The 14,642-nt window shown below is 42.2% G+C and overlaps 1 protein-coding gene across 7 annotated transcripts in view; it reads right to left on the bottom strand.

Moving 5' to 3' along the window:
- The window catches only part of vwa5b2 (von Willebrand factor A domain containing 5B2), a 128,685-nt gene that overhangs the window by 51,177 nt on the left and 62,866 nt on the right, over window positions 1-14,642 (bottom strand). For all 7 annotated transcript variants that reach the window (XM_080185812.1, XM_080185813.1, XM_080185811.1 and 4 more), the window contains 4 exons: window positions 14,232-14,448; window positions 12,542-12,705; window positions 6,584-6,715; window positions 3,668-3,792 (listed from right to left, as the gene is read on the bottom strand). In XM_080185812.1, the coding sequence (XP_080041938.1) occupies window positions 3,668-3,792; window positions 6,584-6,715; window positions 12,542-12,705; window positions 14,232-14,448 (638 nt within the window). The remainder of the gene's footprint in view (window positions 1-3,667; window positions 3,793-6,583; window positions 6,716-12,541; window positions 12,706-14,231; window positions 14,449-14,642) is intronic.

The following is a 14,642-nucleotide window of genomic DNA, read 5'->3' as shown; positions in this document are numbered from 1 at the left end:
TGATGGCCATGATGGGGCAGTGAAGTCCCCAGTTGTCAAGGGCAACTGGCACTCTGGCAGTGCCAACCCAATGCTGGTGAGCTTTGTTTGGCAGGGAGGTGGGTAAATATCCCTTCAATGAGGTTGGGGGGAGATCCCCAATATCCGTGGGGGAATGGAGGGGGTCCTCAATTTCAGTTTGAGATCAGGGTGTGTAAGTGGAACTCCTAATGGGGTGGTAAGATTTTTAAACCAGTAGGAACTAAGGCATGGAAAGAACTAGCAGCATCAGCTAAACGACATTTAAAATAAGTTTTTGAGGTAACAAGAAGCAATTTATACATATGAAATGCAGTAATTGATTCAAACAAGGGATTATGATTGTAAAACACATATGCTGATATTTTGAATATATTATTGATTTTGAGGAATATTGTTCGCTTTGGCAAGAACAATTTACTGCAAGGCATCAAAGTAAAAAGACATTAGGAGGAAGCCATATTTCAAGAAAATAATTGAGCTTTGGAAACATGCAAGTTTTATCAGCAAGTTTTGGATGGAAGGAACATATAGCACACTTAATCATTTTTCATGAATAGGGTTTTTCCACTGTCCGGATGAGGTGGACTGTGTCATGAGTTAGTCTGCTTAGTAAGAAGTCTGACAAAACCAGGCTTAAGTCCAACCGATTTATTTGATAGTAAACTCACAAGCTTTCGAGGTTAAACTCTTTGTCATTCACCTGACGAAGAGTTTAACCTCGAAAGCTTGTGAGTTTACTATCAAATAAATCGGTTGGACTTAAACCTGGTGTTGTCAGACTTCTTACTGTGTTTACTCCAGTCCAATGCCGGCATCTCCACATCATTTAGTCTGCTTAGACAGTGATCTTTAAGGGAACCCATGAGAATACTTATTTGAACTCTGGGCTGAGCAGCTTAGGTTACTGGGCAACCAAGGAATGCTGTCAGCCAAGAAAGGAGTCAGCTTCTGGATTTTGTGGACTAAAAAAATACCGTTATGCTGAGGGGTGGAATATGATTGACCAAAATTTTTGACATGTATTCTTGTTGACTTGCATATCGTGATTGATTTAAAGCTACTGAAAGGAGGGAATGATTGATAAGAAAGAACTATAATTGATCTGCTTTTGATTGTACATGATAGATTCATCAGAGAGGTTTTGCTGCTCTATGTCAGAACTACTTAACCCTTTGATGAACTTCTGGCAGCTGCTGGTTTAAATAAAGTTGCGTCTTTATACAGAGATACCTGCCTCGTGAGTCTTGTATTGTCTAAACTTTGGGCAGTAGCAGTCACCTTGGGTACCCCACCAACAGTCTTCTCTTTAAAAATGGTGTCCAATCTCGGTGAAGCCAGGCATTACGCCAGTTTTCTCACTTTGTCATTTTTTTAGAAAAATTCCACCCTTGATAGCATTAGTTGAGAGAAGAAAATTGAAATAAGTTGAACTTTATTCCATTATGTTTAAAATTGGCATTGCTGGCTGGGCCTGCATTTATTACACATCCTCAATTGCCCTCTATTTCAGGTATAGGCCAGACCAGATGAAAATGGCAGATTTCCTTCCCTAAAGGATATTAGTGAGGCAGCGGGGTTTTTTTAATGACAGTTCACAATGGTTCCGTGGTCATCATTAAGCTTTTAATTCCAGATTTTTATTGAATTCAAATTTCACCATTGGCTGTGGTCATTGAAAACAGTAAAAAGTCCGACAACACCAGGTTTAAGTCCAACCGATTTATTTGATAGTAAACTCACTAGCTTTTGAGGTTTCCCTCTTCTTCAGGTGAATCGAGAGTTCTGGCCTCAGACAGTTTACAGATTACTTATTAGAATGCGAATCTTTACACCTAAACTGTTGCTCAAGTCCTAAAGATTCGCATTCTAATCAGTAATCTGTAAACTATCTGTGCTTTATATGCTCTGTCTGAGGCCAGAACTCTCCATTCACCTGAAGAAGTGGGAAACCTCGAAAGCTAGAGAGTTTACTATCAAATAAATCGGTTGGACTTAAACCTGGTGTTGTCGGACTTTTTACTGTGTTTACCCCAGTCCAACACCGGCATGTCCACATCGTTGTGGTCATTGAACACAGGTGTCCAGATCTTGCCCTGGCTCTCTGGATTACTACACCACCAGCTCTCCACATAATCAAAGCTCTTAGACTATGAAGAAAACGGAATTTAGCTTTAGGTTTTGGCTTGAGGGTGTGCATAATTACTCTCTATGTAGCATTAGGTACCAAATGATTGGCTCAGGGAGTAACACATGGTATATTTAAGAATAACAAATTTCAGGTTTGTTGAGTGTTTGTTTACTGAAGTGTTTTTGGTGTAAGCTTCAAAATACTTTATCTTTCTCTGAAATTCAGCAGATAAAAGTTAAGTGACTGGCATTAGGTTTCCGTTAGAGTCATATATAAATTTGAGACGGCCAATCAACTTATTCTTTTTTTCATGGATTGATTATTCTTGAAGCTGCTCCACGGCTGTGGGTCACTAATATGTTATTTGTGTCCCAGAGCAAGGGACAAAGGAATGTTTTATTATAATGGGGATGAAAGTCTGCTAACTTCTAATCTGTTATAATCTGTTACACATTTATATATTTAATCCAGGCTGATGTAAGTTGTTCACATGTTGCTTCATTTGAATCATTTAACTCTTGATCCCTTTACCAATCAAGAACCTATCTATCTCTGTCTTAAATACACCCAATGACTTGGCATCCACAGCCTTCTGTGACAATGAATTCCAGAGATTCACCACCCTCTGGCTGAAGAAATTCCTCCTCTTCTCAGGTCTAAAGGGCCTCTTAACTCTGAGGCTGCACTCTCGGATTCTAGTCTCACCCACTAATGGAAACATCTTCCCCGTATTCTGTGAATTTCAATGGCATTCCCCCCTCATTCTTCAAAACTCCATGGAGCCAGAGTCCTCAGATGCTCCTCGTACGACAGGCTTTTTATTCCTGGGATCATTCTTATGTACCTCCTCTCGATCCTCTTCAAGGCCAGCATATCTTTCCTTAGATACTAGGCTCAAAACTGCTTGCAATATTCTAAACGTGGTCTCACCAGAGCCTTATAAAGTCTCAGCAGTACATGCCTGCTTTTGTATTCTAGCCCTCTCGAAATGAATGCTAACATTGCATTTGCTTTCTTAACTACCAAGTCAACCTGCAAATTAACTTTAAGAGAATCCTGAACTAAGACTCCCAAGTCCCTTTGCGCTTCCGATTTCTGAATTCTCTCCCCATTTAGAAAATAGCTTACCCCTCTATTCTTCCTACCAACGTGCATAACCTCACATATCTCCACGCTGTATTTTATCTGCTACTCTCCTAATGTGTCCAAGTCCTTCTGCAGTCTCCCTGCCTCTTCAATACAAACCTATCCTTCTGTCTATCTTTGTTGTGATAATATTATTGGAAGTATTAAGCTGGCTTAGTTTTTTCTCTGTCCAAAGACTTATGCCTCTCTTCTTAAGAATTAACAGGGTCAATATAAATTCTGGTGTTTTGTAAAGTTGCTCCAGTTGTTAATTTTTCTAGAAGATTATTCTTATATGAATTCCAAAAAAATAGCCTATGGCAATGATGTGGCTTTGTAAAGAAAAAAGCCATGCTCCCCATGCATGTGCTATTTTGAAAGGCTGGTTTTTACCTTTTTGTCCACATTTGAGTCTTTCTTCATTGTTTTACTGAAGTCCCGTCTGCTTTTAATGTGTTGTTCATACTCCTCAAAACTCATGCTGCCTTCCTCCAGCACAAGGTGCGGAACGTGAGGCTCTTGTAGAACAGAAGAGCACAACATGTATCAATTTACAGCGCTTATGAAAGTAAAATCTATCATGCACCTTGCATTTCCCCCTTCTCACAGGAATGTTAGATGTTGAAACTGAATTCATCATTCTGATTAAATCCCTTTCACTCTCTTTATTCGCCTTCCATTTGGGTGAAAATAGGGATAGACATGGAAGTATAATGTAATACAAAGTATGTATTCAGTTCCTATGATGACTTGGAGGGCAAATGCTCCACTTGCCTCGAGATTGAGTTAAAGGCTGGATTGGATCTCAGAATGGCATTGAGTTGAACCTTAAGTTGGGGCAACAATTGGCATATTACGACAATTGTCCCAGTACACTTGCTGAAAATCTAATGCCCCAAATTATTTTCCCACTTGGTACAATTATTTTCCAATTCAATTTGCATAAGGTCTCAAATTACATTTTCAAATTATCTAGGGAAAAAGGCTGGTACAGTTATGAAATTCTAAGGAACTCAGACAAGATAGGGAGCAATCTCAATGGTTTTAGATGTAACAGGTATTGCGTTTGATCTCTGACCTCGCCCGCAGATGGGATTTTCTAGTCCCACTGCAGTGAATGGAGATTTGGCTGGGCACCAAATTCTCCATTCTCACTGGCAGCAGCAGAGGGGTGTGAACGACTGGAGAATTCTGGCCGATATCTTGTAATCCTCCTGGAATTGTGTAAAGAAGTCACTAAGCTAATGGATGAAAAGAATCCAGTAGATGTAGTTTATTTGAATTTTCAATCGGCTCCAAACCAAGTTACTCATGTGAACCTGATAGGAAAGTTTAAGGCTGATAGATTATCAAAATGAACAGATGTGGTTTAGCAACAGAAAACAAAGGGTGGAGATAAATGAAAGTTACTTCACCTCGGAAAAATAAACCAGAGGTGTGTCACAAAGGATCTCCACGGGACATCTGCTATTCTCAATAATTGTGAATGACATGAAAAAGGGTTACTGTCGACATAAAGCATTTTCTGATGACAAAAAGCTACACGATTAGCTGGTAGGTTGATTGATTATATTCAGGGAGACTCTGGCCTGTTATAATTACTGGTCTGAGATATGACTGAGAGATTTTGATGTAGTTATGTTGTAGAATATCAATAAATGTACGGTAATAAGTCAATTATTGTTTCATGACTACTGTTGTTAAAATAATGCTAATCAGAAAATCTAGGCTAAAATGCGTAAGGTATGAAAGGATCCGACTCTACAGGAGGCAAAAGCCAGCCTCCTGAATGCATATTAAATTTGCTGCTTTAAAGATAAACCATTGGTAGGTCTGGGAGCAATGGCCCATCCAAATTGATTTTAACTAACAAACTTACATTAAAAACAAAATACTACTTTTGGGGTAACTATGTGGGGCTCACCAGTTACAGAATTATAGAATCCTACATTGCAGAAGGAGGCCATTTGGCCCATTGAGTTTGCACCAACCACAATCCCACCCAGGCCCTATTACCATAGTCCCATGCATTTATCCTAGCTAGTCCCTTTGACACCGAGGGGCAATTTAGCATGGCCAATCCACCTAACCCACACATAGAATCATAAAGATTTACAGCATGGAAGCAGGCACTTCAGCCCAACTTGTCCATGATGCCCCCTTTTTTAACCCATAGGCTAGGTCCAATTGCCCATGTTTGGCCCATATTCCTCTATACCCATCCTACCCATGCAACTGTCTAAATGCTTTATAAAAGACAGAATTGTACCCACCTCTACCACTACCTCTGCAGCTTGTTCCAGACACTCACCACTCTTTGTGTGAAAAAGTTGGCCCTCTGGACCCTTTTGTATCTCTCCCCTCTCACCTTAAACCTATGCCCTATAGTGTTAGACTCCCCTAACTTTGGGAGAAGATGTTGACTATCTAGCTGATCAATGCCCCTCATTATTTTATAGGATTCTACAAGATCACCCCTAAGCCTCCTACGCTCCAGAGAAAAAGGTCCCAGTCTATCCAGCCACTCCTTATAACTTAAGTCCTGGTATCATACTAGTTAATCTTTTCTACACTCTTTCTACTTTAATGATATCCTTTCCATAATAGAGTGAGCAGACCTGTTCACAGTATTCCAAGTTTGGCCTTACCAATGTCTTGTACAACTTCAACAAGACGTCCCAACTCCTGTATTCAATGTTCTGGCCAATGAAACCAAGCATGCACATCTTTGGACTGTGGGAGAAAACTGGAGCGCCCAGAGGAAAACCACGCAGACACAGGGAGAATGTGCAAACTCCATACTGACAGTGACCCAAGCTGGGAATCGAACCCGGGTCCCTGGAGCCATGAGGCAGCAATGCGAACCCACTGTGCCATCGTGCTGCCCATGCAATGTTATGGGAGACACTAAGTAGATTCTGCATGATTGATCTTTGGAAACTATCAGGTGCAAATTAGAGTGTGGATCCTGAATTTTGGATGGCAATCATTGCTGGGATCATAATGCAAAGGAGTTCTATTTTTGAGGGAAACTGGTGGAATATTGGTTCTCAATAAAATTCATTCCCACTTGAATGCAGTAACCATTTCAAATTCAACACCCATTTATACCCCACCTTATGTTATCTACCATTCAAACCAGTGAATAGTGTTGGATGTAAACTAGGTGTCCTACTGGGCCTGAAACAATCCTGTCAGGGAGGTTAGTTTAAAATTATCCCTTCAGTCTTAAAACATTGCATATATAATACTATAACAAGGATAATATAGCAGTGATGCCTATAAATCCCACAAAAGGGTAAAGTTTACCACATGGATGCAAAATGATTTTGAGGTTCCTGTCATACTGATGTTTCTCTGCCAGTGTGATGTATAAAGTTGAGGCAGACCTGGCAATAGGGTCCGCACCTGCCCGCAGCGCATGGGTGGGACTCTCCACACCTACAAAACAAGAGAAATTAAAAAGTTGAGAATCTGGGATGGGATTTTGATGCTTCCTGTCGGTGGAAATGAGCAATAATACCTGGGAAATGAAAGTGAATGACTATCCACCTCATTGCTGCTGTCAGCATTCTCCAGGGCTACAGCTGAACAACTAGTGTTCCCACCTTTGTCAGGCAATAGACTCTCCCCACATGCAAATCACTGTCCTAAATCACACATAGGACCTGGTGTGCCATTTTTGAATGGTGGTGGATGGGGCATAAGTTACGCACACATTTTTATTCATTCATTCATGAGATATGGATGTCACTGTTAAGACCAACATTAATTGTCCTTCACCAAGTGCCTCGACAAAGTGATGGTGAGCCACTTCCTTGAATCGCAGCAGTCCAATGGATGAAGTTACTAATGGGGGGTGAGGTCCAGGCTTTCCTCAGAGCAAAAATGAAGGAATGGTGCTATATTTTCAAGTGGTGTCTGGGAAGGAAAATTGGAAATGGTGGCATTTCCATGTGCTTGCTGCCCTTCTAAATAGTGAGGGTCGAGAGTTTGTAAGGTGCTGTTGAAAGAGGCTTGGCGAGTTACTGCAATGTGTTTTGTAGGTGGTACGCAGGCTGCAACCACTGTGTGCTGATGGTGGAGGGAGTGAATGTTTAGTTTGGTGGATAGGGTGGTGATCAAGCGGGCGGCCTAGTCCTGCGTGGTATCAAGCTCTTTGACTGTTGTTAGACCAGTATTCAACAGACAAGTGGAGAATATTCCATTACTCTTCTGAATTATGCCTTGTAGATGGTGGGTTATCAGAGTTTATGCAGAAAAAGTGGGAGAAGGAGGATGAGAAAAATATCGGATGTGTTTGAATGGTGAAGCAGACTAGATGGGCCGAGTGGCCTACTTCTGCTCCTATGTCTTATGGTCTTATGAAACGCTTTGGGAAGTCAGAAGGTGAATTAATTGCTGCAGCATTCCTTGCCTCTAAGCTATTCTTGCAGCCCCAGTGATTATGTGGATGGTCCAGTTCAGAGTTCAGGTTTTGATCCAGGATGCTGATGTGGCGGATTTGATGATAGGGGAGGAGGCAAGCACGCAATTTCCTCTAGGATCCCACCCACACTCAGCAGTTTTATGCAGGGACAGGCAAGGCTTCAGATGGAAAGGCCACTCTTCCCCAACTTTTAGGCAGGCAGGAACATTGAATCTCTGTGGGGAAAAGTGGGAAAGAATCAAAGTTAGATCTCAGCAGAATGAGGGACGGTGGAGGAATGCCACCTTCTCTCAAGGCTTGGTGACCTCTGAACTTCCCTGCTCCTCTAGCCTCTCCCCTAAGACCCAGATCACTCACCTTGTGACCCCCTGTCCCATCACAGACCCCTTTTCAAAACGTTATCATGGAATGTGAGCTTCATTGATGCCAGTATTTGTTGCCCATCCTTACTTCCCCTTGAAGTGAATGGCTAGCTCGGCCATTTCAGAGGACAGTTAAGAGTCAACTAAAGTACCATGGATGTGGAGTCACGTGTAGGCCAGACCAGTAAAGATTGAAGCAGTTGGATTTAAGACAATCAACAATGGGTTTTGTGGGCACCATTACTAATACTACCTTTATATTCTAGATTATTTAACTGAATTTAATTTCCATCAACTGCTGTGGTGGGATTTGAACATGTGTCCCCAGAATATTTGCCTGGGCCTTTGGAGTACTAGTCTAGTGACATTACCACCATGCCACCATTTCTCAACCACCTCCAACACTAAGGCTCAGGCAGGTTAGTACAGTTCCTCTTCTGTCCACTGCAGCGCTGTCACTGCAGGGAATGGAGCTACCAGTCAAACAGATTGACTGGCAGCTCTTGAAAGTGGGAATTCCTCTCAAGTGAGGAAACTGGAGGGGCATTTAGCTAGAAAAAATAGTAAAACCAGGGAAATTATAGTGAATGACTATCCACTTCATTGCTGCTGTGATCATTCTCCAGGGCTGAACAACCAGTTCAAATAAATAAGCATGCAGCATATAGACAATAAGCAATGGGTCTAAATAATGGTTAAGAATCAGTGCAGCCTTGGTGGGCTGTGCTGCATTGTTCTTTGGTCTGAACTGCTCTTATATGCTTTAAAATGGAACACCAGTAAAACAGAGAAATAAGAATACTGACCCAAACTGCTTTTTTTGCTTCAGGAGATTCAATGGAGTGTAAATAGGCTATGGGACAGTTGGATATTGCGAGCGACTCTAGGAGGTAGGAGGTAAGCTCCCAGTGTGTAATTGTGTGGCTGTGTGGGAATGATGACATTGGCAATAACTTCAACAGTTTATGAAAGGGATCCTTGACAACCCTTGCATGCTGTGTCTGTAACCACACAGGAGTGATTTCCAGTGCCCTCCCCCACATCACAAGGCCACATGGCAATATGTGAATGAATGCACATCATACAGTCACCATCCAAATTCAAGGCCAGGTCTTCCTGCATGCAGGTAAGGACTGGTTCATTATCTGAGCAGTTGTAAATGAGACTGAACTTCATGCACTGTGCAATGGGCTCATTGTTGAAGCAGTTGAAGATGGTTGGGGTATAACACTACACTGAGGGACTCCTGCAGTGATGTCCACGGACAAAGGTGATTGACCTCCAAACCATCACAAATATCTTCCTCTGTGTTCGTTATGAATCCAAAGCATGGAGTGTTTTCCCCCGATTCCCATTGACTCCAGTTGTGCGAGGGCTCTTTGATGCCAAACTCAGTAAGATGCTGCCCTGACATCAAGGGCAGTCCCCACACCGCACCCCCCCAACCACCCCCCCACCACCCCCAGCCCCCGACCCCCACCTCGGGATTTTAACTCTTCTGAGACAAGGTAGTATTGGTGTCTGGAGCCGGCTTAAACCAAACAGAGCATTGGTGAGCAAGTTGATGCTGAGCAAGACCATTTGATGGTACTATTACTTCGTTGGTATTTCAGAGTAGACTGAAATCTGGCAGTAATTGGCCAGATTTGGCCAGCTTTTTGGGGACAGGATATATGTGGGCATTTTCCCACTTTGTTGGGCAGCTGCCAATGTTGTAGCCGTTCTGGAGCAGCTTGAATAAGGTTGTGGGTGGTTCTGGAGTACAAGTACCAGTACTATAGCTGAGGTGGTACTGAAGAGGAACTGGAGGGAAACATTGTATTTTTGTAGGGTTGCAAAACTTGCATGGACTGTTGACCCTCCCTGCTGCCACACAGCCCCATCACCCCTCAATCCCCACCACCGTCAACCTACCTACCTTCGCCTGCCCACAGGGCACTCTGCAATGGCTTAGAGTCAATGGGAACTCTAGGGGTATTCATTTTCCTCCTCCTGCCAGATGCTAATGCTCACCCAGTCAGTCTAGAATGAAACCTTTTCCATTGGACGTGGCGATGAGCTGTGATCTCAGCTACTTGGATTCTCACCAGCGTACTCATCCTGTCTTTTTTAAACAACTGCCTACCTGATATTTTCATGCAGCATTTAACCAATCCATTCTGGTTTCTCTTTACAACTGCCACCACCCTCTCCATTAGGGTAATTGGGTTTCAGTGTAAGAGCAATCTCTTGTATATTCAATTACATCTGCACTTTTAAAGCCCAATACTTAAATTAATCGACAAAAAAAATCACCCTTATTGTTATTCAGAACCTGGTTGCACTGTGCTTAAGCTCAGTGATTTACTGCATTAGGACTCAGATGTCTGGAAACTCTTTAGATTCCCTCTGTCAGAAGTAATTGTGTTTAATACTGAAACTGTAGAAATCAATCTGCTAGATTGACTTAAACTATTGATTATTTCTACACTCATGCCTGCCTTGAATATTTATTAAAGATGATGAATAATTACATGGTCTGGAAAAAACAGGATTTCTTCCAGTTAAATTAAATTTATTTACATCCTTACCCTTTTAAATTCCTCTCTGACCTACCACATTTTCATTAAGGCTGTAAAATAATGGCCAAGGGAAGAGAGATAGAAGAGAACACATTTGACTTCATTTGTGCTGCAACTGGATTGTTAATCAAATGTAACATTTATCGCATTTACTTAAAAAATTAAATGTATGTAGCCCACTTTTGTGTTTAGGGTAAGCAAGTGAAATGCTCCATAGCATGGTATACAACAAGAATGATCTTCCAGTCCTATAAGGTATCATGGCCAGATAAATAACAGGGGGTCCAATGTTGCCCACCACTATTTCATATTCTGGGGGACAGAGCAAGAGCAAGACAGAGAAGGAGGGCAATTATAACCTCCAAGAATGGGCAGGTTTGGGCTGGGTGGGAAATTAAAGATTAGAAAAATTTCCAACACAATCCCAACCTGCGAAGCCAAGATGGTGGCTGGGTGACCAATCCATTGTCAGAAGCTGTATCAGTCAGTAAAAGCTTTAACAAAAACAAAGAACCAAGAGGCAACATTCTGGTAAATCTTTTCTGTACTCTCTCCAAATCCTCCATATTCTTCTGGTAGTATGGCACCTAGAATTGAACACTATATTCCACGAGCAGTCTACCTAATGTCCTATAAAGCTGCAGCAACAAAGGCTGCAATCCTCCATTTTTATTGGCTTCTTAAAATTTTAACCCATTTTGGTTGTGTGTAAAAAAAGACTAAAAAGGGGCCAGTCCATTAGATAAGTGTATTTATTGCACTGCTTTTAGATCAGGAGAACCAGGAATGTTTTCCCACAACTCAAGTGGCTTACCTGTTTCCAGTTTCATGATGTTCAAGTTTGCAAAATCTCTCCTTCTCCCATTTTACCGCTATAACGTGTGGTGTACTTTAATCTTGTCCCACCACCATGCGCTCCCTCAGCCTCCTCCCTGTGCGCTCTCCCCCAATCACAATCTGTTGCACTGAACATGCAAACACAATCTCTCCTAACCATGATCTGTGCCCATTGACTGTAGTCGCTCTGCCGTTTCTCCTCCTGGCCACGCTCTCAGCTTCTTAGCTGCAGCCTTTAAAACAAAATGTCATCCTGAACACCACCCCATCATTCTGCTCCCAGCCTCCCACCAACCTCCAGCCTCCCTCTCCCCTGCTCTCACCCCCCAACCCCCCTCATCCCCTGGTCCCACCCTCCCCAACACCCAGCCTCCCTCCCTCTCCACTGCTCCCACTCCCCAACCTCCATCATCCCCTGCTCCCACCCCCAGCCTCCCCACTCCCAAGCAGACATGGGGAGAATGTGCAGACTCTGCACAGATAGTAACCCAAGCTGGAAATCGATCCCGAGTTCCTGGCGCTGTGAGGCAGCAGTGCTAACCACTGTGCCACCATGTCCCCGTAATGTTGGAAATCCTGAATATTCAGCATTGTTGACACTGGAGCTGCTTTAGAAAACCAGAATAACTAGAAAAACAATTATGAAGCAGAGAGCTGTATTTATAGGCATTTCATTCTCCTCCCCAGTTACAACTCGTTTGAGGTTTCCTTTAATTTTATTCAATATATGTGATTACCTTTGAAATCAAGCTTTATTCTTTTTAATGGTATAAAGGATCTCATTGCAACTCCACTGCTGGAGAACCCAAAGTCACCTCTCCACAAAGAACCAGTTACTGAGCCTGGAACTGGTTCAATTAGATATGTACCTTATATTAATTTATATAACTAAAAGGATTACTGTAAAAGCAATGTCCAGCTAAAGGATTCTATTTTGCACCATTTCCTATCTTGTAACAGGTTATGATGGTAGAAATCGGCTTCTTCAGTGCCAGAAAAAGATGCCCTGGATCAGATAAGAGTGGTGAATATTGACAATAAATGACTTTACAGGCTTCTATACTACGAAATTTCTTACCTGCTAGGAGACAGGGGCCTCGCACTAGCATCTCAAAGCTAAATTCATATGGTACTGGGTTGTATAGTTGTTCAGTGAAGATTTCCGGCAGACTGCGGTGTCCACTAGTTGAGGACTTTTCTGGTTTTAACCCTCCTGCTCCAAAGCAACCAGTCGAACTAAAACTGTACATTTGTAAAAAAAGGGTGGCGGGGAGGGGAGACACATATGAAAATTCAATTGGAATAACATCCAGGGAAAACATATCAAAACAAAACAGTTAACAACCTAGTGCTTTGCCCTGTCAGCATCAATCTCCCACACATATCGTCATAGGAATGGCTGTTGATAGTTTGTTAAAATTCCTGGCTTTCAAATATCAGGATTATTCATGGTTGCTGTCACTGCTACATGACCAATGGTGGTCCAAAATTAAACTCTTGGGCGGGGGGGTCTAAAGTTCCAAATTTCAATGCACGTAATATATGCAAAAATGAATAGGCAATTTTTTAATTCCATCCTTACAATGGCTGGGGTCAGTTGCTCCAGCCACAACTCTAGAATGAGTGATTTTAATAGTCCTTTCATTTCATTGTGGTAGAGGTTATCTTCATGATAGCCTTGAAGCAGTTTCATAACCAGGCTAAGAAAATGGATATGATTCTATATCTCCCAAGAGTTGTAGTTATGCTGTCCAATATTCGTACACCAAATGTGAACACATGTAAGAGACACACCTTTGCTATTTACTTGAAGCACTGGCTCATTTATTGTGAAAGGGCAATGCCTCCCTTAGAAAGATCAAGCAATTCTACAAATAGCTTGAACAGTTGCATACTAATTCACACACTATGTCCAATTTCAATTGCCTCCATCTAATGAAATTGTGGCAGTGTAGCTTACAATGGTGTTGGGTCACTTAGCAGTCTTGTTCAGGATTTTGGGTAGGATCATGAAAAAGACAGGCTGAGCACCCACCTGCTTCAGGCAAGTAACGTCCTGTAATACGGAAATTGGTGCCCTAGGACAACTGAAGGATTTCTTTTTTTTATTTGTATATGGAATGCTACAGCAGCATTTATTGCCCATTCTTAATTGCCCTTGAGAAAGTGGTGGCCTTCTCGAATCATTACAATCCATGTGTTGTAGGAACAATCACGGTATTGTTAGAATCACAGAATTCCTACAGTGCAGGAGGAGACCATTCGGCCCATTGAGTCAGTACCGACTCTTATCCAGGCCCTATCTCCATAACACCATGTATATTACCCCACTAATCCACCTAACCTATAAATATATCTTGGGACAATAAGAGTCAATTTAGCACAGCCAATCCATCTAACCTGCACATCTTTGGACAATGGGACCCCAGAGGAAACACATGCAGACATGGGAAAAATGTGCAAACCACGCACAGATAATAACCCAAGGCTAGAATTGAACCCTGGACCCTGGAGCTGTGAAGCAGCAGTGCTAACCACTGTGCCACCATTAGGGTTAGGGACCCAGGGAATGTAGGGCGGGAAGGGGTGCTGTTGCTGGCAGTTTCCCCTTAATGCCAATGAGTGACCTTCATGCTGCCCAAACTTTATCTCTTAACAGTTTTTTGAGAATCAGTTAGTCTGTTGAAGGATTTTGCACCCCCAGCTTCCATTGGCTAATTTAAAAGTTGTCCATTAACTTCACGAGGCAGTAACTTATGAAGACTTACTCTTGCTCATCATTGGTTGTAGACTCAATCCTCTCCTCATTGCTGCATAACAGAGGCATTAGCACAGAAGAAAACACCAAATGCATGGTGCCATTTTGTTGCGTCTGAGGTTCCAGCGTGGTGGTGAGAAATATTGTCATGGTTTCCAGAGAACCAATCAGCCCAGTGCTAACAATGAAGGTTGTCCTATCCATGTCTTCATCCAATATCAGGTGACCTGTGTATTAACATGGTGAAGACTCAAGTTCAGGGTGCTTATTCATTTCCAAGACCATAGAAAGAGAAACTGGGCATCTTCATTGAGAATAACCTCCCAAAATATTTAGAACAGTGAACTTGAACAATCATTTTTGGCAAGAAGGGGAGTAAAGGTAAATTGTACATTCACAAGTTATTGTTGTTTTCAAATAA

Source organism: Carcharhinus amblyrhynchos, chromosome 3 (genome assembly GCF_965287045.1).
Source record: "Carcharhinus amblyrhynchos chromosome 3, sCarAmb.v2.hapA, whole genome shotgun sequence".
Lineage (NCBI taxonomy): Eukaryota > Metazoa > Chordata > Chondrichthyes > Carcharhiniformes > Carcharhinidae > Carcharhinus > Carcharhinus amblyrhynchos.
Note: the sequence above shows the minus strand (reverse complement) of the source record. Positions and strands in the feature narration are given on the sequence as shown.